A 23,411-nucleotide genomic window follows, 5' to 3' on the forward strand; every position below is an offset into this window, starting at 1 on the left:
TTTTTCGAATTTAATTGAATGCTGGCGCGTGAATAAAATATGGATCGAATGAAGGTATGTTTATCAAATCTACCTTTGGCACTCAGACGCACACTATACATCGTAAATATACTTTAAAAAGCCTGTATTAATGCTTGGCAATATTTAACAAACGGAAAATTGTCCTGGCATCTATCAGTAATGATCAAAGCGAACTTAAATATCCGACATATTTACTTTTTCGAAATATAATCGTTGTTTTTACAGGTTAGGTTAGGATGCTGCTCGAGTTGTCGGCATGTGTGGCGGTTGATATGTGTGAAAGTGTACTAACAGATTTGTCTCACTTGCAGTTCCTCCGGAATATTATAAGATTCGAAGCGTACAAAGAAGAAGAAAAGGAAAAGAAGAAAGAGAAGAAAAAGAAGAAGAGCAAGTAAAATTAAAAGTTAAAGAATAAGAAGAAACAACCAAGAAGAGGAACAACAACAAGAGGAGTAAACTTAGATATTGGAAGGTGAGAGAGAAAAACAAACGAAATTAGGCGAGAAAGGCGAGAAGAGAAGAACAAGCTTGGATATTAAAAGGTAAGAAAGAAGAACAAACGAAATTAAAGGACAAGAAAAGTGAGAAGAGAAGAGAAGAAGGGAAGAATGTCGAGCGTGATCGTGTTGAGTGATTCGGACGAGCCAGTGTCTCCTGTTGCCGACGAGCACGATAGAATCGAGTGGGAGATCGACGGCAAGTATCATTCGGACGCTACGAGTGACCTGGATCTCCCGGAGGTGCCGTTTTGCCGCGACATCGCGAGGAACTTGACGTTGCAAAGCCAGAGTCTTCCCGATTCGAACGCCGACGATGGCTGTGAACACGCTGAGGGATCGCCGTTCGATTCGGAGGACAATCGGGTCGAAGGAACCTCGCAGAAGGCGACAGTTTCCAAGAGAGTCTCCAAGAAGGACAAGGAAACGGTGAGGGAGGAACGAGCGAGACGTCGGGAGGCTCTGGCGAGGGAGAAGGCGTTGAAGGCGATCGAGAAGAAGACGTCGAGGGACATCAAGCCCGGCGAGTGCATGAAGTTCATGGAAGTTAATCTCGATCAGGGTATCGACGCGGTCGCTTCGCGAGGGGAGATTGAGAGCGCGTTGCAGAATGCCGGTATTAAGTTCAATGTAACCACCGAGTTGATTCCCAACAGTATTACGTGGCGGAGAAACGTCGAGGAGGACTACGTCGACGAGGACAATGAGATACGCACAAAGAGAAGTGTACGGACGGAGGAGTACGCTATTGTGATTTGGAGCAGCTACGAGGCGGTGAGACACGTGGCGGAAGGCACTTTCTGCACGTTTGTCTCGAACAGTAAGGACCTAATGCCGAACTATAATATGACTCTGGTCATCTGCGGTATGGAAGACTATTTCGCGTATCGGAAGAAACAGAAGTCGGATCGGAATCCTGGAGGCAAAGGGTCCGGGCACAACGGCAAAGGTAATCAGCGGTTTGACACGCTACCGATTATATCGAGGCAGCAATTGGAGATGTGCCTGACCGAAATTCAGATAGTGGATAGCTGTAGCAGCAGATTAATCGAGAGCGCGCAGGATTTAGCATTGATGGTGTGTCAGTATACAAAGTCCATTTCGGAAATACCGTACAAATTGCAGAAGGGAAAAAATGAGGAAGGCAAATTCGACTGGTACGTTGCGGGGGATAATAAGAACACCGTGCGCGTGGACAAAGATGGTAACGGGTTGAAGAGACTGTGGCAGCAGCAACTGTGCCAATTTAACTTGAGTAGCTTGGAAACGTCGGAGGCAATATGTACGGTCTATCCTAGCCCGATGCAACTTATCAAGGTACTGTTTATAATTAAACATTTTTATGTAATGTTGGAAAATCTATCTTTGCTTTGCTTATTAAATAGTAAGTTAAATATAATACTTTTATGTTTCTAGGCTTATAGAAATTGCACACCTGACGAAGGCATAAATTTATTAAAAGATATATCAGTGAGTCCCTTAGTTTTATTTCTTCCTATTAAACAATTAGAATATATAAAATTATCGGACGTACTTGAATTATTTCTAATACATACATTCTACTTTAATCAATTATACGGATATAAATTGCAATTATATTTTATATGTGATAAGATATTTAGCTGTTATACAATCTGTAATCTTGCAATTACTATAGTTTAAAATTTACTGACGTAATAAATTTGCAAAAGTTAATGTTATTTGACAGATAAGGAGAGCGGCAGGACCTCTCACAACTTCACGTAAAATTGGTCCCGAATTAAGTAAAAAGGTGTACATAATGTTCACATCGCAAAACGGGGACGCTTTATTGGGAACTGAGGTATAAATAAGCTGTAAGCTTTTGTAGGAACTTTATCTGTATATAATTCCATTTCTATAATCCTTCATGCTAAGTTCGTAATACAAATGCGTTAGGTCATGAAACAATTATACATTCCTAGATAGAAAATATTTCAACTTTTCGATGATACTTTCGTTTCCTAAAAATCAAATTTTCTAGTCGATTTAGAATATGATTTATATTTGTAACTTAAATTAAGTAATACATTAATACAATGCATTTTTGCGCAATTATTTCTTACTCTTTCTCAGACACGTTTCAGAGACGTTCAGAAATAATTATAACAAGAAACTGGTATTCTAAGAATAATACGTATTTTTCAAAATAACTGCATCACTGCATCATTATTTAACCATCTATTTTTTTGTTTTTCCCATTCTTTGGTCAATTTCAGTCTAGCAGCGAGCGTTCTATACGTATAAAAAATTTTACAGTACTATCAGACATAATTAAACAATAATTATAACATTCTATTTTTTGGAGTGTACATGCGTTTTTTCACATCTTTCTGTTTGTGTCACGCATATACAATATAGAACTCTAAAATAGATCGCATTATAATCTCATTATAATAACAAAGTATCAGTAATCGCTATTAAAGCTTAGAGACCAGTACAATGTGTGTGATATACAATATATAGTAATTATAATATGACATAATTATCATATATATATATATATATGTATACGTATAGGTTTAGATTATATCAGTACTTTGAAATAATCATACTTTGCAGGTATCTTCTCACATATCGCATAATTAATGTTCATCAAACAATTACGTCCTTATCTCGTAAAGCAATTACTTATGTATTATACGTTTGGATTTCACCAACATTGCCAAAAACAGATTGTTCTGAATCGTGTTCTATCTCGTTCAGTTTGGTCTCGTTGAAAATATCGCAGTCATCGAGAGTTACGGATGATGTCTCGTCGATTGCAGGCGCGGGTACGTATTTGCGTTCAATGATATTTGTTTTAATAGCGTCTTCAATCTCGAGCATGTTATCCGCACAATGATCATCATAATTTGTCGATGCCGTGGAAGATTGCGCTTGCACGAATCTATGCTCGTTTTTCTCGAAGGTCAGGATTTTAGGTGCGTTTATATCTTCCGGGATTTTCTTGGTCGCAACCACCTGCTCGCCTCTCTCGGTCTGCGAGTTTCTTTTCGCCAGTATGATCTTGGTGTACTTCACGGTAGGTTGTACCAACCGATTTTCCAGCGGCACTCCGACCCTGCTCCTTGCCGAGACGCCGCTGTTCTGCGACCGCGTCTGCAGTATCAACTGATTCAAGTTTTGCACAGACATATTAGGACATATAACGGCCTGCGTGGAAGCCGCTCCGAGTTTATTTGACTGCAGCTTGTCTTGTTTGTTGCTGATTAAAACCACCTTGGTGGTATTGTTCAACTTCGGTCTCTCCTGAGGCTCTTTAGCCAGCGTCGTTTGCGTCATCACCGGCATCTTGTTTATGTTGCTCAAATTGTCGTCGTCCTTGGCGAATATTATCGGTATATCCAGTATATTACCCAGATCGTCATCTATATCGTTTGCGACGTTTCTCTTCTGGACACTTTGAGGCTTCCCCTTTTGAAGTCTCTGCAAGTTGTTGGCGTTGACCGTGATCTTCGGCATCGTTTTCATCGATTTTTGCGAGATTTTCAGCTTGTTGGATAGCGGCAAAAAGTTGGAGCTTTGACCGCTAAATGGGACTATCACCGACGAAGGCGCGCTTCTGGTGTGGAGGGAATTCTCGACAATGACTATGTTACCGCACGATGTATTATGAGAGTTATCGGTACTATTGGATACGACTCCTTGCCGTGGTAAGTGCGCCGACTTGGATACGTCCAATAAGTGAGAATCACTGCTCCCTCCCATCTCTTCCATCGCTATAAAATATACACGTATATTTGTTTCATATCTTAAAAAGGTATATATAATGTATAAGGTATGTATAAGCCTATCATGTATTATTAACATGCAACAGTATCGTAAGACACTATATGAACACATCCGATATGCTACACTTTTACATGATTATCAAATAATTTTTTTAATATTCTTTGAATACTTTATTTTTGGTATTCAATTTTCCCGAACACTTTTCTAATATTTAGTTCTGTATTTAACTATTTACGTATCAAAATGACGTATTATTTTTATTTGACAATTCAATGAATACAAACATTGAGACATTGGACAGATGGAAATTTAGATTAATAGGATTTATATTTTATTTTAACTAAACAACAAGGAGCGTTAAATAATTTCCTTACCAAGTATATACTTAATGCAACGACCTACTGTTGTAATAAGTGCTTATCACTGCCCAAAATATCTGATGTAAGTAAAGGCGTTAATTAAATCTCCCAAAACCAACTGTCTAAAGTTACCCAGACTCGTTAATCGTTTACATTTTACTCAAGGTGGACGGGATTAAGGTTGGGAAGTAAACAAATTCGAATTACATGTTACAAAAAAATATTTATTGAATACAAAATAAAAAGCAACCTAGTATATTTACAATACTTTTTTAAAATATGTATTTGAGAATGCCTGACGATCCTTATTGTCACCTTTAGTCACCTTTATTCGGTTGTTAATTTAATATCTATAGTTAATATTTATAGGACACAATATACATATGCCTAAATATATTCACTATGTACAGTCACATTGCCAATTGAAAGATAGGATTGAAAGTTCTCAGTTCTCTATATGTATTTGAAATATTTTGTAAATACATGTAATTAAATAATTGAAAGCAATAAATATATCTTGTTAAGTAATTCTAACTACTTTAGTTACAAAGGAAATATATACAAAATGAGTAAAATAAGTAAAATATAAGTCCAGTATCAAATTTAATATTAAGTAGCCTTATGATTATTTTAGTTTCGCATAAAGAAAATTCCTAATAATTGTGAATAAATTGACAAAATAATGTAAATTTAGGAATAGTTACGTGATATATCTTTTATAAAAATATATATATGAGTTTTCCAAAAGTATTAGGTTTTTTAAAAATATAACTAATACGTTTTAAATCTATATATTACACAGTATACAGATTATATATAATACTTCAATGGAAAAAGATCATTATAGCAAAATATACATATATGTACATGAGGTTCTTCCATATATGTGGTTTCAAATACACATAGTATTATATTTATTATATAAATTTTATTTCCATATGAAAATTTATCTGATAGTGAAGTTATTATTTGCTTCAAATACTTTAGTTTGTCTGTGCATGTTTCGCTAGACTATTTTGAAAGAGCAAGTATGAGATTATAAGAAACTGAAAGAATTTTTTAGAACTTTTTAACTCCCCTTTTACTACATTTTATTATTTATCAAAATATGTGTATCATACAATTTTGAAAATTATGATTTGCGCTATTTTATAGAAGTATAAAAGTTTAATAGAAGAATATTATGTGTATATTTATGTGTATGTGTATGTGTATGTTTAAACTTTTACTAAAATACCAAGAAGGAGGCATAAAAATGTAAATTTATTGACTATATATATTTTTTGTTCGTGCGCGTGTGCATGTGTGTATCACATTAAATCAGTATTATAAAAATTTAATTTATGTTAAAGCAATTAGTTTACAGTGACTAAATTTATAATAAAAATCTAAATATTTTCGAAATTAATATCATCATTGTAAAATGTTCAATTTGTTAAATATGAAAATCGCCCTAAGTACGCTCACAAAGCAAAAATTATAACATCTGGTCATTCAATAAACAAACAATCCAAAATTATGTTAAACCCCTACATGTATGTTTATTTATAACTACGTTTCCGATAAATCAATTAATAATGGTTTAGATAATTGTAATCTACCTTTTGAAGGGGTCGATGCGGACGACGTTACGGTATTCGCTGATGACGTGGTGGTCGTTAGTAGGATACTAGAAGCCGACGATGCACGGGTGGAGGATGCACCGCTCGTAAGCGCAATCGAATTCTTTCCACTTTGCAAAAGATTCGACAAAGTGCCGCTTGTCGCCGCAGGTTTACTACTTCCCGCTATTTAATTGAAAGAAACAAAAAATTAATAAACACAAGTACCACTTTATGACTCTTCTACTGATAACGTTAATTAATTATACATTTATCTTACCTGTAGGAGTTGCATTAACTCTAATTTGATTTCCCGTGGGCGTGGTGAAAACGTTCACCAATTTCGTGTCTCCACTTTTGTCAGGAGTATTGACCTGTCTGTAACTGTTCGCGACCATATTCGAGTAAGACTTATTAGAAGATATCGTTTTCATTTTTGAAACATTCTGCAACGGCACATTCGAGATGATCTTCGGTGGCACTTTAACGGTCGTAGTTGAGGATTTGGATGCATTAGGTGTTTTGGAGGAAGTGGTCGTCGATTGACTCACTGCAGTGGGTGCTAAACGTATCGGCCCTATCGGCGCCAGACTCGCTAGTGTGCCAATATTGAGCGTTATGCCATTTTCTGAATTAATGTTTGTCTGTAACAAGTAATATTTAGCATAATCTATATGGAAATAATTATGATTATTATTAGTATATTATTTGTAGTATATTGTATAATATAAATGTCTCATCGACCATTATAGCTGATAGCATATTATCTAATACATATGTATCATGTATTGTGCATTGTGTGACAATTACCTGTCCAGCAAGTCTAGGAGTCTTCAGTTCTGAGAACTGATTTCTCTGATTGTTCGTGGGCCGCTTCCGTTTCACGGTGGAAGTATGATTTGTATGTTGCCCACTTACTTGCGTCAAATTGGATTGGATATTGAATGCACCGATTTTAGGAGCCGAGCTCGATGCCACGTTTGTTCCAACCGATAGCGCGGAAGATACCGGCGTGGTCGGCCGGGATTTCTTCACGGTCGGTGAGTTAGGTTCGCTTTCCACGGAACTGCTGGTCGAGTTTCTTCGTTTGTGAGAGTCCTTTTTGTTCTTGCTGTCACAGTTAGTCGTCATTGTCGGTCGCAGCGGTAATGGATGCGGTTGCAATAGGATGCTACCGATGAAATCTCCAATCTCGTCCAACACGCATCTGTCCACCATGCTCTGCGTGATGCCCTCGAGCACCTTTTTAGACGTGGATATTCTGAGATGATCGTCGGCCGTGCCCACGACCACCAGACTTGTCTCGACCAGCATTTTCTCACGGAGTTCCTCCAAATCGTCCGGTCTAACGAGGGTGGCGTTTTGCCCAATAATGAACATGACGGGACAGCGAATGTCCGTTAACATATCATCAGGCGTGCCCCGTTTTCCCTCGACCGTTGTGAAAGGAAATCCAATGCAGATAACAGCAGTTATGTGTTCCATCTGAGCCACCTACACCGCAAAGTAAATAAAAGTCAATAGACCTGTTTTTCTTCAGCTGAACTTCCTGCACGGTTCATCTTTCTTCTTTTTCAAGTTGGAAAGAAACAGTGAAAAGATGAACTGTGCGAGAAATTTAGCTAAATAAAACAAATCTAAGAACAATTGGAAGAAAAATTGATGCAAGATATACAGAAGTAATTTTACCTGACAAGCAAGCGCTGCGCCAGCGTTGAAACCTACGAGTATGATCGGCCTACCAGGACAGTCACTTCTGACATCTTGTATCTTGGCTCTTGTGGCCTGAACCAATTGATCCATGCACACCATCATAGTCATTCTGTTGGCTGCTAAACTCATGTGAGTGTGAACGGTAGCGACCATGCCTAACAATCCCAACTGCGTGATCCATTTATGCTGACGAGACGAAACGGATGCCGACGCGATGCCGGAAGGTACTACTATTAAGATCGGATTTCCGGGCAATTTCTTCTGCAATCAATTACGTTAATTCCCGTCTTACATTACTAGACCTATATAATGTACGTTAATGATCAAGTTATATTTACAGGTCTATTTCCGCTCAAATTCTGCGCGACTGGATCCCAAGATCGTTTTAAGAGTGATCCGAGCGTTTCCCACGTTATGGAGCCGTTCTTAGCGCTAATATTCGGTTGCACAGCGATCATCTTATCGATTAGCTGAGGGATCTTCAGTCTCAAGGTCTGTAAGATATCGAGATAAATGGCTAAATATTCCTGGGGGAGACGCTCGAACAGCAAATTGTGCAGCCATTGAACCAGTCTCCAGTCCCATCCGGTCGAGGCTAACGTTTCGCGAAATCTCCTCGCTGCGATATCCACCGACGTTCTTCGAAAGATCGGTTCCGTTACGCTCTTAGCCTTGGCTAATCTTGCGAGCCTCTCCGAACTTAATATCCGTGTCACTTTGGTAAATATCCGATTCTGAATCGGAGACCACAAGGTTTTCTCTATCTTCTCCTCCCAATCCTCCTCCTCGTCCTCCTCCTCGGGTCGCGCAAAATTCGCTAACCGTTCAAACTCGTCCATCATATGCCGAACTCTGGTTAAATCAAAAGGCAGTGGCGATGGTTCGCTGTCAATATTTTCCACGTCGATTTCCTCATCCTTTCTGTGCTTATCACTAAGATGGAAGAAGTAATATAATAAATCCATTGTTACGTCTATTTTGTATCCTTCCATATTTAAGCAAAAATAAAATTAAGTTAGACGTTATAAATAATCATACCTCACAGTGTTCTTCGAGAAAAACAGCTTTTTTATAGGCTTTACATAAATGTTTTCTGGTCTCCAGTTCCAAGGTCGAGCATAGCAATGATCTTTGAATATCGCATCACTGTCCATCTCGTAATTTCCAGCTAGTTGATGTAGGTACGCCGTCAGTTTGTTCGAAATGTCGTCAAACGTATCAGTAGTTGGACTTGGTAGCCCAGAACTGCTCGCAGAGGTGGACGGTGCCATAGGCATGGACGTTAACATTATGCTATCTTAAATTAGATCGGGTAGTAGTCGAGATAAATATCTATTCACTCGATATCTCTTCGAGTTTCTTCCAAATATCCTATTATGTGTTACAATGTCATTATTATATTGTATAAAACATTAAAATTTTCCTCTTTCTCTCTTTTTCTTTCTCTTCCTCGGTTTGTCCCTGAAACAGATATCTTTCAATTATATCTTGTATTTGTGAATTTAGCTAGGTGTGTGCTTATACTATTGTCACAAACAAACGCTAATTATAAAATATTAAGCTTGATCTTTTTAGCTGAACTTCTTGCACGGTTCATCTTTTCTTTTTTTCTCTCCAACGTGAAAAGAAAAAGAAAAAAGATAAACCGTGCAAGAAGTTTCAGCTAAAAATAAGAGGCCTATTGTTACAGCATTAAAACCCTTTTACGAATTAAGTAATTAGAGATAGATTTCTTACATGCGAGAAATCCGAGAACTAACCTCCACTAACCTCTGTCTCCTTTTTTTCACGTCGGACGACGAACGCTTAGCTGTTCATTGAATTAGTATCATTCTCATCTATCGTGTAATCCTGCATTCATTGGAATTTGTAAATGTAAACGATATTGTGGCTACTTGTTTCACTTTCACGTATCAGAGGACATCCCCAACGCGAGGATAAACGCGCTGGCAAACGTCTATCACTGCGTCACTGCTCACTGCTCAATCACGTGTGACTCGATGTCGAAAGTAATTAGGGTATTATGTGTCATTAATTGTGATAATACGCACAGGCATTGCGTTTCGCTAGGTTGATACGACACGTGGCACAGGCTTTACGCGAGAAAATGCAATGCATCCATTTTTTCATAAAGCGAACAATTCTTGCATACATAATACATACGTGAATATATATGACTGTGTGTGTGTGTGCGTGTGCGTATGTGTGTATACATATATATATATATAGCTACATAACCTAAGAAATTAAATTTGGGTTTTATCTACACTCCCTAGCACTTTTGTGTCTGAAATGAATTCCGTAACGCGCATATGCGCGCATTTTCTATAGTAAACGTTACGTATACTATAGATAAATGCGCGCATATGCGCGTTACGGAACGTAAGGATAGATATATGTTTAATTGTTTCGGCGTTAGAAAAAGAAATTTAAGAATAAAAAGAACCCGAAAATGCAAGTAAAATGGACAGCCTATTAATTGTCATAGCTGCACTTTTCTTTGGTTTGCAAAAGACGCAACTAAAACGGAGTTTGTAATTGAAAATAATATAAATAATGCGCAAGAACAATATTTTAATGCAAATGAAAGAGTGTGCGAACGTATTGAAGTGTAAATTTGTTTTTCGTAGCTGCACATTTTATTATTTGTCTTTCGCATAATGCGTAAGCATAAGAAAATTGATTGGCCCATACACATGTGCATAAGGAAATAGACCAATCAGTTTTCTTATGCTTACGTATTAAGCCCCTTGCACAATGTTAGACAATTAGGCAATAGGAACAAGGAATAGAAATAAAAAATCATGTACAATGAATGCAGAATAAACAGCAGTAGTGACACAAGCAATAGACCATTCCGCGTCACGTTGGGAAATTCTGTGCCTGTTGCCTGGGGGCTTATTACGTATCTTTTCACAAGGTGAAAATGCGAAAAGTGAACAGATTTACTAGATTTCGACCAACGAAATCGTAGATACTCTGAATTCTCTCACTTTTCGCATTTTTACCTCGTGAAAAGATAGGCCCCCTGTTGCCAACCAATCATAGCATTCGAATTTTTTAGAAAAGACTTGGATATTTAAGTTTTAGGAAAAAAGAATGAGAAGAGGAAAAATCGATAGATTAACGTAAATTTAAAGTGTACCCCCCATAATTACAGATAAAATTTGTAATTATTTGCAACGCGAGCAATTCTTCGATCGAGATTGGGCGCGTTCAGCAGACCAAGCCGCTGAGTAGCATTCGAACGTGATTGGCTCCTACTTTTAGAACCAACCAATCAACGCATAGTGTTGATAAGACGAACTCAACAGTTGTGTCTGCTGAACGCGGCCATTATTATCGATAATGTTCGACTTTGTGTATCAATCGAGAAAAGTTTTGGAACGCAGTCCGCACTGTCCGCAGTGGCGCAGGTGTGGTCTTGTGTGATCCTGTCTCGGTCTATTTATTATATCTATGATGCTTTAACTAAAGTTAGGTTAAATTTTGACGTTTTGAAACGAAACATTCCATAAAAGTGAAATACTGTTACTAATTTCTATCTTGTATAAGTTGGATTCAACATGTGGTGTCTTAAAGGACGCGAAGGTAAGGTTAAATTGAAATTTTAGATGTAACGCTTATTTTATATAATTATAATATTTATCCTAATAGATAACAGACAAGATTAGAAATGATAACTAGATGTAATAATAAACAACAATTTAAAATCAAAGTTTATAACTGATAAAAGTTCAAATAATAAATCATTTAGAACTTTAGTATGTGCAATTTAAGAAATTATTCCCCTTTTTGTGATTTTTTTTTGTAAATTCTACATAATAAATAGAAAAACATTAAGAATTAACGGTATTTAAGAATTAACAATAGGTTTTCTTTCAGACTTGTGCGTTTATATTTTACCAAATCAGAAAAAATCGTTTGGTAAATCATTGTGTGACATTAAGCTGGAGGGAGATCCCACAATTAGTAGAATTCATGCAGTAGTTTCTGTAGAACCAACAGAAGAATCAGAGGTATATACATTAGTTCTTTTATTATTTCTAATATATATCTCTTTTAGAAATGTTACTCTATCATTACATTAAAAATATATGTTTCAGACACAATATAGATGCGTTATTAATGATGTATCTAAGTATGGAACCTTTGTTATAAGAGATAATAAGAAGAGAAAATTGCTTCCTGATAAGTTTGTTTTGAAAGTTGATGATATAGTACAGTTTGGTCTAAAGGAATCTACTTTTGTGTAAGATTTGATTTGTGATGATTTATTTTGCTACGCAAGTCTTAGTTTTTCTATTTAATTTTTATTTTAAGAATTTATATATACATATAAGATTTAATAAATATTTATTATATAATATTGATTTTTTATAAAATTTTGATTCTAATTAAAATTATAACTCAGAATAAATCATTTCAATTGTTTTTAACAAACTTATTAATTTTTGTAACTTATTGTAGGGTGTTGTGTCATTCATTTGTAATTGCAAGATCCAGCTTGGGCGAACAAGGTATTAAGAAATTACAAGATATTGCGCAGAATTTGAAAGCAACATTATCTGAGACTTGGGGGAACTTTTGCACACATTTGACGGTGGCTGAAAGTACATTATTTACCCCAAAAGTAAGATTTTGTATAATTTTGTGTAAATTTGTCCAGTTATTGAGATCAGATCATTTAAGTTTTTTTTAAAACTTTTTTTAAACATTACATCCTTTTTCCAATTTTATGTTATATGTATAATTTTTTTCTACTCTTTCTAAACATGAAAAATGGATGAATTTTAGTTTTGTTTACGTTAAAAATAAGAGTATACAGCTAATAAAATTGCATGCATCTTTAGCATTTAACAACTAAATTATTTTTGGCTATTCTTTTTAATTTTATATTATACGACATTTTATATCAAGCAAGAAAAGTATTATGAAATATTTTGCAATAAAAATGTATAAGTGACAAGAAAAAAGTTTATCAATTTATATATTTGCAATATATATTTTGTATAGTTAGCTTGTGCATTGGCATCCGCCAAACCTGTAGTCACAAATGCATATTGGGAAGCAGTTGACGTAGCTGTCAAAGAATCCAAAGAATTACCAAAAATCGAAGATTTTCTGCCAAAACTGAGAGAAGACTGGTTGAAAGTGGATCCAAGAAAGTTTTTACCGGACGAAAAGCGTAGAACATTGTTCAAAGGTCTCTCGTTTATCCACTTTTGTGCAAAACAGTATTCTGCAAATGCGCCGTTGATTACTACTGCAGGTGGTTAATACTAATTTTTATCCTAATTCCAGATCTTAATATACAAAGATAAAACTTTGCAATAATATAGTAACATATAAAAGTATATTATGAAAGAAGATATAAAATATGTAAATATAAATATAGTCTTATTGTTATGTTTAATTTAAATTTTATTTTGTATTAAGATACATTAATCTTTTTCATCATTTAATTTTTTATATTTGTGTACTTTACAACATATTACAACATATTTTTACATTAATTTGTAAGTATTTAAAGCAAAATTATATTTTAGGTGGCAAGTCATGTGTGTATCCCACGAAGAGACCTTTGACTCCCCGAGATCTCACTGCAAAAAATGCCATTGTCATACTATATCCTGCCAGTGATTCTACACAACTTACTCAAGCTATCCCAGCTGATTATCCAATCATTCGTGAGTAATTATATATTATCATTAAAACTAAAAGTAACAAATAGAATAATATATGACATAATATTTCTGTATTGCAGATCGCAAGTTAGAAGCTGTCAAACGTAGAATGATTTCTGATTCTGAAATTCCAATCGCGGTTCTACATTGCAACACGGAAACGTATTGCAATCCGAAATATGATTTCGCCACATATTTAAAATCAGAGACTCCAAACATTTTTCTCTCTAATACGATAATTGAGAATACACAGGATATTGTTAATACCGATACAAGACAAATTAAAAGAAAAATAATTCCTGAAACTTGCGATTCTCCAAACAATGAGAGTGTTTCGAAAAAGGTTCGCTTTGACGAGAGTGAAAGGAATATTTCTGGCAATATTATGACGACGCAGAACACTGATAATATAGAATCTAAATGCAAAATAATTCCCGAAACTTGTGATTCTCAAACTAGCAAGAAAAGTTCGAAAAGTTCCTATCCTTTTGACGAGAGTGAGAGGAAATGTATGTCCGGCACTAATGAGAGTAATATTGCAATGAACAACGTGCAGAATGCCAGTAACAAAGAAATGAAATGCAAAATGACTGTCAAAACTTATGATTCTCAAAATAATGAGAACATTTCAAGTCAGGTTTTTTGCGAAAGTGAACAAAGATATGTTTCCGATACCAGTAGAAGTAATATTCTTACGAAAATTCAGAACAAAAGTATTATAAAAAATAATTACTCTTCTAACGAACAGAAGAATATTTCCGACAGTAACACGAATAATATTTTACCTAATGACACCAATAAACACAAAATTATTCCCGAGAGCTGCTGTTCTGTAGAAAAAAATACAAGCGATATTTTTTCTGGCAAGAGCAATAATAAAGAAGTTCGAATTATTCCCGAGAGCTGCTGTTCTGTAGAAAAAAATACAAGCGATATTTTTTCTGGCAAGAGCAATAATAAAGAAGTTCGAATTATTCCCGAGACTTGCGAATTTAATGAAGAACTCGTTGGAAACAATGCTGTTACAAAAAAAGAGCATCATATTGTCGAATTACAAGAAGAAAGTATGCTGCAAGAAAATGAGTATGGATTTCAACAGCAAGAAAATTCGATTGTTGAAAAAGACAATTTAAATAAAAATAATGATAAATTTGCGAGATGGAAAAGCTCTAAAAATGCCAAAACTCCGCACACTGTATCCATAAACGAGATTAATGACAGCGCAGCAACTGATATAAATATAAAACAAGGAAAAGAAAACAGTCTATTTGAAAAAGGTTGCTCTAGAGTTGAGTTGCAAGATTCATTGAAAAAGCAAAAATTGAGTCCAGGCTGCAGTTCTGAAAAAAATCAAGAAGATAAAAGAGTGAAAGAGGATAAGATATATACAAAAGATAATAAGAAAGAAGAACTTCGAAAAACAGTGAGTTAATAATTATTAATTATAATTTAATTATAATAATTTTAATATATTGAAAAATTTATAAAATGTATATAATTATAATAGGGCGGTAACAAAACATATCTAAATCAAGGATTTACGGATAAGATATTACGGAAAGATGTACCTTGTGGCAAGAAATTTATAAAGGTTTGTATAAAATGTATGATTTAATCCTACATCATCTTTTTTTTTAAATTTATTTGATTAGTAGCTTGCTGCTAATCATACAACGTACATAAATGTAGCAATACAATTTTTGTGTAGAGTCTGTAAATGTATAAAATGCAATTTGCGATCAGGTGGCTACTTGACTCTTTTAATCAATTTTAAGTTTTTATATTTAAAAGAATTACTGCCCAGAATAAACAATTGCAAAGACTTATGATATTGTTTTTGGTAAAGTTTCTGTAAAATATATAAATTATAAGAGAACAAGTGTAGTTTGCGTGTATATTACGTGTATGTATGTGTGTGTAAAAGAGTTGCAATATTTTATTATGTGATTTCGTAATATGTAACAAATTTTCTTATTAATAATTTAGATGTTCGTTATGAAACCAGAGAGGATATTAAGAAGGAACGATTTTGTTTTGTAATTTTGCACCTATACAATTTTCCCAAAAAGGACTGCATCACATTTAGAGTATACTAAAATAAGAAGAATTATCATTTTTTAAGATATAGATTTTCAGTAAGCTTTCTGTTTGTATAAATGTGTTTTAAAATATTGAAAAATAATATAAATAATAATAGAAAATTTAAAATTGTTTTTTTTATTTTAATTTAATTTATTTTTTAGTTAAGTTATAAAGTTTGTTACTTCGGCTAAATCGGCTAAGCACTCAGTTAGCATATTGTCTTATCTAAATACTTAGGATAACTAAACCAGTTATATCTATTCTATTAATCAACCATTTTTATTTTTTTAGTGGTAGAATCTGTAAGATAAAAATTCTTTACAAAATCTACTATCATCTTATTTTTGAATTGAGTCTATTATACTAAAAACAATTTACATCGAGAGTTTTATAATTCTTTTAAAAAACAAAATCTGCGATTTTTACCTATATATGCCGGATTTTTTGATGAACATAATCATTGATGTTTTTTTTAAATTCTTGCAAAGTAATTTATATATCATGCTGTACTGATCGAAATCACTTTCTACAACGGCGGTATTTTGATCGCAGAACTATTCAGCGAATCGTATACAGCAGTTACAATGACTTCGATCTTAACGATTAACCAAAGCATTTGATTAAATCGCAATGATGTCGATCAAGTTGATGCTCGCGCTTTAGTTGTATTGTCTACGGTTCACCTTAATCCACATATCAGTTTGCGACAGATTGAATTTCAATTAGGAGTTCCTCGAACAACTGCCGGCAGAATTTTTAAGTCTGTACGATGTCGTTGGATTGTACAATAATAAACATTTCTTAGTAATTAAAAAGTTAATTTTAAATTATTAATTTTAAGAGTTGTTTCCAAAGTATAGCATATTCAGTCAAAATTCAATTCGTTTATTTTAAACTAATTAAAGAATCTTATAACTTATAATTAACCACAAGATTTAATATATGTATATATATTTTATATATTAATATATATTTTTTTAAATACATATATATTATTAAATTTATATGAATATAAAATTTAGTAAATGCATAATAATACATAAACAATCTTTTTATATATTTATTTTACATACAAAAATATTTATTGATATATTGATGTTTAAAAATATTTTTTAAATTTTATATTATAACCTTTTACAAATTAAATGTAATTACTGCTAATTAGATAAAATGATCCCATCAAATCTCCATATATTAAATTTCAAATTTTATTTTACTATACCTTGAAAAACAACATATTTGCGATAAGAAAATTATTGAATTAAATACAGTAAAAAAAAATTAATTTTTTTTATAGATAATTATTGTAAACGGGGAGACTCATAATTTTCCAATTGTAAAATTTATCGAATGGATCAAACAAAGAGCGATGTTGCATTATTCATAAAAGTTCCAAAAGCGTTTCACGAAGCTTTTGTTATTGCTATTTTCGAATCGCATGGCACCTGTGGTCGCTAAATCGAGATTTCGTTGTGACTTTTAGAATCTCCGTGGTAACAAACAGTCAAACGTGTTGCAATTAATTAATGTGCTAGTGGAAAATAAAAATACAATTTCTATACATAGAAAAATGAAGGAAAATGAGGATCAATGTGCAAAAAAATTACTACGAAAGTTTAATTTATACGGTAATATGCTTGCAATTGATATATATTGTGTCTTTATTTATATATTACTTAAATTGACAGTATATAATATTTTTCATTGACCAAAATAAGACTTTTCACATTTTTGTTAATAAAAGGCTATTTTAAAGGCTGAAAAGTTTGTTTCATTTGCTGTTACGAATTCGAACAATTTCGAATCGATAAATCGATAGACCCTCTATTTTTCTAACGAATGAAAGAATAACTTGGAAAGAAGGTTGAAAGAGGATCTTAGGAGGATGGAAAGGGGTGGAAGAAAGCTTCAGTGCTTCGGCTTCTTTGCACAGCTGCATCACGTGCGATGCGCGCGCAAATTCAAGCGATTATGCAAATTTCGCATTAAAATGCATTTTATCGAAATCTCCGACTATTCGGCGAAAGGCGAACACGAAAGGCGTCGTGACGCTTTATGTATTTGCGCTTGTGGTTTGCTCTTCCATCTCCTAATTTGTTATTTGTAATTATCATCATATCGGAGCATCCCTTTTTATTGAGTATTTTCTTCTTTGCAATTTTTGGTATTTTTTTATTGTAAATCAATCGCATTACTATAAAAAAATATCCATTACGTTTTTTTATTAAATAATCTATAGATACCAAATATTAAAGAATTAATATCTAGTGATGTCATTATATAAACATTAATTGCATACTTTTAATTAATTTTTTTCTACATTATTAGTTTATAAGAATTATATTATTTTCTATATTAATAATCTGTCTTATAAATTTATGCAAATTGTGTGTGCATTCTTTTCGCAAGAAAATAAACTCACCTTTCCAAGCGTTGCTGATGACAGGGGTGAGAAAGACTTTGTCTCGATACGTCTTCCAGTATGTCAGCTGTTGTGCTTTAACGTTTGTTTATGCCGGAGCTTCGATTAGTGTCCCGCTCCGAAGAAAGTTCTCGTTCAAAACTTTACTGAGCTGTACAAAAGATTGCCGATGAAATGCCGGCTGATTTCTTGCGACTGACTTTTCCTCACCGAGGAATTTGTTTACGACGAAATACCGTGACTGTCTGTCTCAGAAGAGACATTGGAAGTGCAAAGTTTCTTGCTTAACACCGTAATAGAATTACAAGTTTTTATTTTTTTGAACAGTAACTATTAACGTGATGTAATTACTAATAATAAATATGCTATTATTGTGCTATTACAAATGTACTATTAATGACAATTCAATATATATTTATGCAAGAAGTTCAACAAAGCAATTTTTCGGAATTATACATATAACAATTATTGCATTCTAGATAAAAATTACAAAAAAGTAAGATTTGAGAAAAATTCAAGAAAAGATACATTTTTCTCAAATAAATAATTGAGAAATATATACGGTGTATGTACAACGTAGGATATTTTTTTAAGAGATATATGAAAATATATCTAAATTTATCTAAAAAGAAAAAGCATTTTTCTCTCACATTCATAATCCTTTTCTCGTCGAGTCAAATTGTCACCATCGATTTTGTGGTTTTTCATAGAACACGTACAGATGAGAATCGATAGTACGGAAGAACTTTATGAATGTCCATTTGAGTTCGTCGTCCGCAGAACTGCGGACGAAGAAAACCACGCGAACATTATTAGATCACAAAGAATGATGGCTGCTGAAGTGAAGTACAATAAGAAGTCAATGCCGTTCGAATAAATATATATCCGCCCTCCGACCTCCGACTGACTTTTTATCCGTATTTTAAACGCATATAGACCACTCGTGGAACAAATCTTTCTCCACAGTTTTTTTTTTGCTGATAAAGCTAAAAATGGACTTTTGTAAACGTCATTCAATTTCTCGCGTGTCAAATTTTCATATAACATTTAAGAGAAAAACTCTCGTCTTTAAATAATTCTTTGTAATGTATCTTTCCTTATTGTCACCTGCGCAATTACGTAATTATTTAATTATTAATATTACAGTATATAACATTGTTTAACAATTGCCACATTTCAAATATTATTTTTGGTGAAAAAAAGAAAATATTTTTGCAACATCTTTTACATTTTAAACGTGATATTTTTTGGCAAATTATGTAACTCTTTGGCGTTTCAGCTTAAGACTCTCAGAATTAATAAGCGAGATTTACGAATATACAACGGACAACTTGTGTTTGACGAACGTCTTGGATGGGATTAGCAACCTGGGATCTGCCCCTGTCTACGACAGCAACAGGATCAAACCAGCCTCCCTTTGAAGGAGCGGATTGGCATACGGGAGAACGGTGGGAGTGAGAGAGGGTATATATCCTGTTAATTACACGATCTCGGATTTGCCTGTGACGTTAGATGTCTCGAGCAGGATGTCTGTTCCCTGACAGACAGATTGAGTTGCCTTCCGTATTATGGACGCGATTAATAGTAATCACCCTTCCTGTCTCTCGATCCGTAAGATCTCATCGTGCAGTCTCAATGCGAAACAACAACAGAATTGTTCCTTGATCCTTTATTAAGTATTTTATATATTAATGTTGCATCTCTCTCGAAAGAAAATAAGTCAGATCGCATATGTGAACCATTCTAGTCTAACAATTATTCTGTGAAAACAATCACTCTTCAGTACAATAAAGATAATTTTCCAAAATTTTTCTTAACTTAAAATATGCTGTAATTCAAGAAATTCAAAAACTTAACATTCGAAAAAATTTGCTATATTTTTGAAGATGTGCGCTGTTAAATGTTATCTTTTCGACTTTTCTCATAAAATCGTGTAATTCGTAAAAATTCGTTGCTATAAAATAATAAGTGGTAGAAATGTAAGTTTCGATAATCCTCTTTCAATCAATTTAATATTTTAAGATACGGATGCATATAGAATACCGCTAGGAAAACATTAATTGTGTAATCACGCAGACTTACCGAAATTTTTAAATAGGCGTTCCTCTTTAAAACAAGCATATGTCTTTCGCAAATTATTTATAAACTATTTTTATATCTTTAGTTTCAATCCGATTGTCTTCATCAAAATACAATCTGTCAGTAATTTGTTATAATTGAAGCTTTTTTGTAATATTATAAACGTAATATATACGATCTGCTATAACTTTTTCTACACTCATGTATTGTAATTAATTGTAAAATATCTACTACGATAAAATTAACGCGTAACTATTAGTAGCTTTTGCAATAAATGTTTAATTACGATTCATAAGCAATATTCGGCAGTATTAGATATTGATAAAGCGAGAATATGTTAAAATAATGGTGCGCGCTGTTAAATAATTGCATTTTATAACGATTCTTGCAACATATTGTGATAAAATAACTTTAATACAACGTCACGCGTGTACAGCTTTTATATACGTGCTCAATGGTTACGAGAGGTCTGCGCGTGCTCCCAAAATATTTTTCATAAGCACTTCGATCGCACTTCCATTCTATTTTTGATTTCGAAGAGAAGCCGTAGAAATACATTTCTGGCCTTTGTTTTAGAAAAACGGAAGTTTTTCTTCAATATGTAACAAGTAGAAATGTTTACGTTGACATTTACGTAGATAAAATAATATAGAGAAAATGTTTATAATATTTTCAAAATACCAAATTATTTATTGTACCATTTCTTAATTTTAATTTTTAAACTTTGAATCTTTATGAAAGTCTCTAAGTAAAAACGAACTCATTATTTATTGTTTTATAACTAAACATTTTTAAAGATTACGCGATTTTTTTGAGAAATGCCGAAAAGTCAATACTTAATAACGCATATCTATCCTTTTTTAAATTAAACTACTAGTTTTGAATTCTATACATATATAAATAAGAACGTTGGAGATATTACAAATTTAATTTATTACTGAATATTATAAATAAAATAATTAAAATAAAATAAAAATATTAAATAACCCTTCTGTAAATTTTGAAATAGAATGTTAATTTTGAAGTATATTAAGATATTGTAAAATAATAATAAAAACAATATTAATGTTTATATTATAATTATTGCTTTTTTAATGAGTTAATGTTCGTTAATAGTCGAATGTATGTTCTAATTGGCAATTTTGGCTACCGATTACTAATTGACGATTTCGATGGTTCTGTGAATAATGATTTTGCAAACGTCGGGGGACTGAATGTAAAATGACGGACCTCTTTATTATACGCTAAATAATTGTGAATTCAGCTTTGTCGGATATAAACGCGATTCTTTTCTTATTTTTTTATGTTGTTTTTTTTTCTGAAGAGGAAATATAAATCGTATAAATATTAATATCTTGTAATTCATATATCGCAAAAGTCGACTCTAATACTTATACTATAATTATATTATTATACACACACATTTGTATATTATATAATTTAAATTTACCTTATTACACTATAGGACAATAATTTTACCTACAATTATCATTTCACGTAGACCTTTGTCCGCTAAATTCGAATCTCACGTTTAAGTTTGCACATCACGTTAAATTTTTGAAAAGATTAAAGCTAAAAGTGTAAAAAGTAATATTATATCAACTTTTATTTTATTGTAAAATTGTAAAAGATTTCGATACTATCCCAATACGGTGTCTTAAAGAGCCTACGAATTAGTGATCTGGAAACTTCCATCACGTCTGTCACCCGCAACTACGAAAATCGGAAAAACCCATAAACGCGGAAAACAAGTACAACACGAATTCATGAGATTCGCGATGTTGAAGAGGCATCAAAAGCGAATTGAATGACGAGCATATTATTCTGATTATCTTGACGTTAATGCGACATTAATTGACGATAGAGTCAAGCAATTCACTTGAAATTTAATAAGAAATATACCGGCACCATATATTTGTTTCTAAAATTTAATTTGCAAATATATAATTTAATTAGTATTTTAATTATATAATAATTATTGCCTCAATTTTTCGTTAACATAATTATAGTTAAAATTAATATGAATAATTGATAGCAATAACTGACAGTAAAACATCAATAAATATCGATAAAAAATTATTAACAATTTTTTCAGTCAAAAGAGCCGATTTTTAAATAATTCACACTCTGAAAAAAGTATGTAACAAACTAAGCAATTCGTCTACAATACCTCTATAATTCTTCTTCTTTGAGATAAGAAACATCTGAATGATTTATTTAAATCTTTAAATGTGACGGAGTCACATTTAATTTGTAAATTAAAATTGTAAATCGCCCTTAGGAAAAGTACGAGAGAAAAAGCTTATTTTCCTGAGAAATCTATGACTATTTTCGTTTGACGGCTAAAAACCAGTCTATTTTCGGCAGATATGAGTAAGTAAAGAGATCGACGAATTAATTTTGCGATTCTCACGCGTTTCCTCTCGCCTCAAAGCTCATCAAATATTTGCGCGACTTTTCGCGCCTTGATGTATCCGTCGGATCTTCGCGTTTGTTGTACTTGGGAATTTGCGGTTCCGCGTAACTTTATTCGCCTTTAGCGAGGGCTTAAACTTTGCTTCTCTTCTCTTCGCAGGAAAACTTTCTCTCGAGGAAACGTTAACGATGGATTTCCTGACAAGATCAATAAGCCTTCTTTAGACCTTAATAAGCAACTAATCAATATGTTCTGATTATATATAGATATAAGTATGTATAAAAATATACCTATGTGTGCGTGTGGGTACCTGTGTGTATACGCGAAAGAATTAGCGATAAATTAAAAATCTACGAAACACAGATTTGTAAAAATGATTCGTAGAAATGATGATGAAATAAGATGATTGGTTCTCTCTCTGTTTAATTAAAACAAATTTCAGAAAATTCACATTTGTCGCGTTATTCTTGAGTTCATTACTGAGAAAATCGATTCGTTGTGGAAAACTCCAAAGGTAAGAATCTCGTTCTGTGTAATTCTAGAAAAAGTTGGTCGATTTTTCCGTTATGATTGATCTCTTATAACAGTATCTATCTGTGAAGAACAATTGGAAAGTTTTGTTTGTTTTATTCAATTTTCTGTAGTATTCTGCGGGAGAATTAAGAAGAAAATTATGAACTTTTCCATAAGTATTAAATTATTTAATTGACATTTTTACTATAATAATAAAGACGTAATAAAATTTTATATTACATAAATGGCTGTATTATAAGAATTA

General features: G+C 33.1%; 3 protein-coding genes across 9 annotated transcripts; 2 read left to right on the forward strand and 1 right to left on the reverse strand.

The window, feature by feature from the left end:
- Positions 1 to 60: 60 nt before the first annotated feature.
- Positions 61 to 2,583, forward strand: Mms4 (Methyl methanesulfonate sensitivity 4). Of its 3 annotated transcripts, XM_071798022.1 has the most exons (4): positions 61 to 246; positions 333 to 1,838; positions 1,938 to 1,991; positions 2,230 to 2,583. In XM_071798022.1, exons 2-4 carry the CDS (start codon positions 633 to 635, stop codon positions 2,347 to 2,349), a joined length of 1,380 nt encoding a protein of 459 aa, XP_071654123.1. In that variant the 5' UTR covers positions 61 to 246; positions 333 to 632; the 3' UTR covers positions 2,350 to 2,583. The 3 variants fall into 3 exon arrangements, with proteins under 3 accessions (XP_071654123.1, XP_071654122.1, XP_071654125.1); XM_071798021.1 differs by having other exon boundaries at positions 61 to 1,838; XM_071798024.1 differs by having other exon boundaries at positions 61 to 1,838; positions 2,213 to 2,330.
- Positions 2,584 to 2,618: 35 nt separating this feature from the next.
- Positions 2,619 to 10,089, reverse strand: Rcd1 (Reduction in Cnn dots 1). Of its 3 annotated transcripts, none has more exons than XM_071798019.1 (8): positions 9,718 to 10,089; positions 8,986 to 9,408; positions 8,286 to 8,880; positions 7,924 to 8,208; positions 7,045 to 7,728; positions 6,515 to 6,878; positions 6,235 to 6,420; positions 2,619 to 4,261 (listed from the first exon to the last, which is right to left on the reverse strand). In XM_071798019.1, exons 2-8 carry the CDS (start codon positions 9,234 to 9,236, stop codon positions 3,171 to 3,173), a joined length of 3,456 nt encoding a protein of 1,151 aa, XP_071654120.1. In that variant the 5' UTR covers positions 9,237 to 9,408; positions 9,718 to 10,089; the 3' UTR covers positions 2,619 to 3,170. The 3 variants fall into 3 exon arrangements, with proteins under 3 accessions (XP_071654120.1, XP_071654121.1, XP_071654119.1); XM_071798020.1 differs by having other exon boundaries at positions 7,924 to 8,205; positions 9,708 to 10,089; XM_071798018.1 differs by having other exon boundaries at positions 9,708 to 10,089.
- Positions 10,090 to 11,350: 1,261 nt separating this feature from the next.
- LOC139808319 (uncharacterized) lies at positions 11,351 to 23,297 on the forward strand. 3 transcript variants are annotated; one of them, XR_011730829.1, is made up of 10 exons: positions 11,351 to 11,538; positions 11,833 to 11,966; positions 12,054 to 12,199; positions 12,418 to 12,580; positions 12,964 to 13,219; positions 13,497 to 13,637; positions 13,715 to 15,057; positions 15,142 to 15,225; positions 19,418 to 19,602; positions 22,793 to 23,297. XR_011730829.1 is itself a non-coding variant. In XM_071770163.1 (9 exons), exons 1-9 carry the CDS (start codon positions 11,514 to 11,516, stop codon positions 19,499 to 19,501), a joined length of 2,376 nt encoding a protein of 791 aa, XP_071626264.1. In that variant the 5' UTR covers positions 11,351 to 11,513; the 3' UTR covers positions 19,502 to 21,053. The 3 variants fall into 3 exon arrangements, 2 of the variants coding, with proteins under 2 accessions (XP_071626264.1, XP_071626265.1); XM_071770163.1 differs by lacking the exon at positions 22,793 to 23,297 and having other exon boundaries at positions 19,418 to 21,053; XM_071770164.1 differs by lacking the exons at positions 19,418 to 19,602; positions 22,793 to 23,297 and adding an exon at positions 15,621 to 16,077.
- The last annotated feature ends 114 nt before the right edge of the window (positions 23,298 to 23,411 follow it).

The sequence above is a fragment of the Temnothorax longispinosus genome, chromosome 2, assembly GCF_030848805.1.
Source record: "Temnothorax longispinosus isolate EJ_2023e chromosome 2, Tlon_JGU_v1, whole genome shotgun sequence".
Classification (NCBI taxonomy): Eukaryota; Metazoa; Arthropoda; class Insecta; order Hymenoptera; family Formicidae; genus Temnothorax; species Temnothorax longispinosus.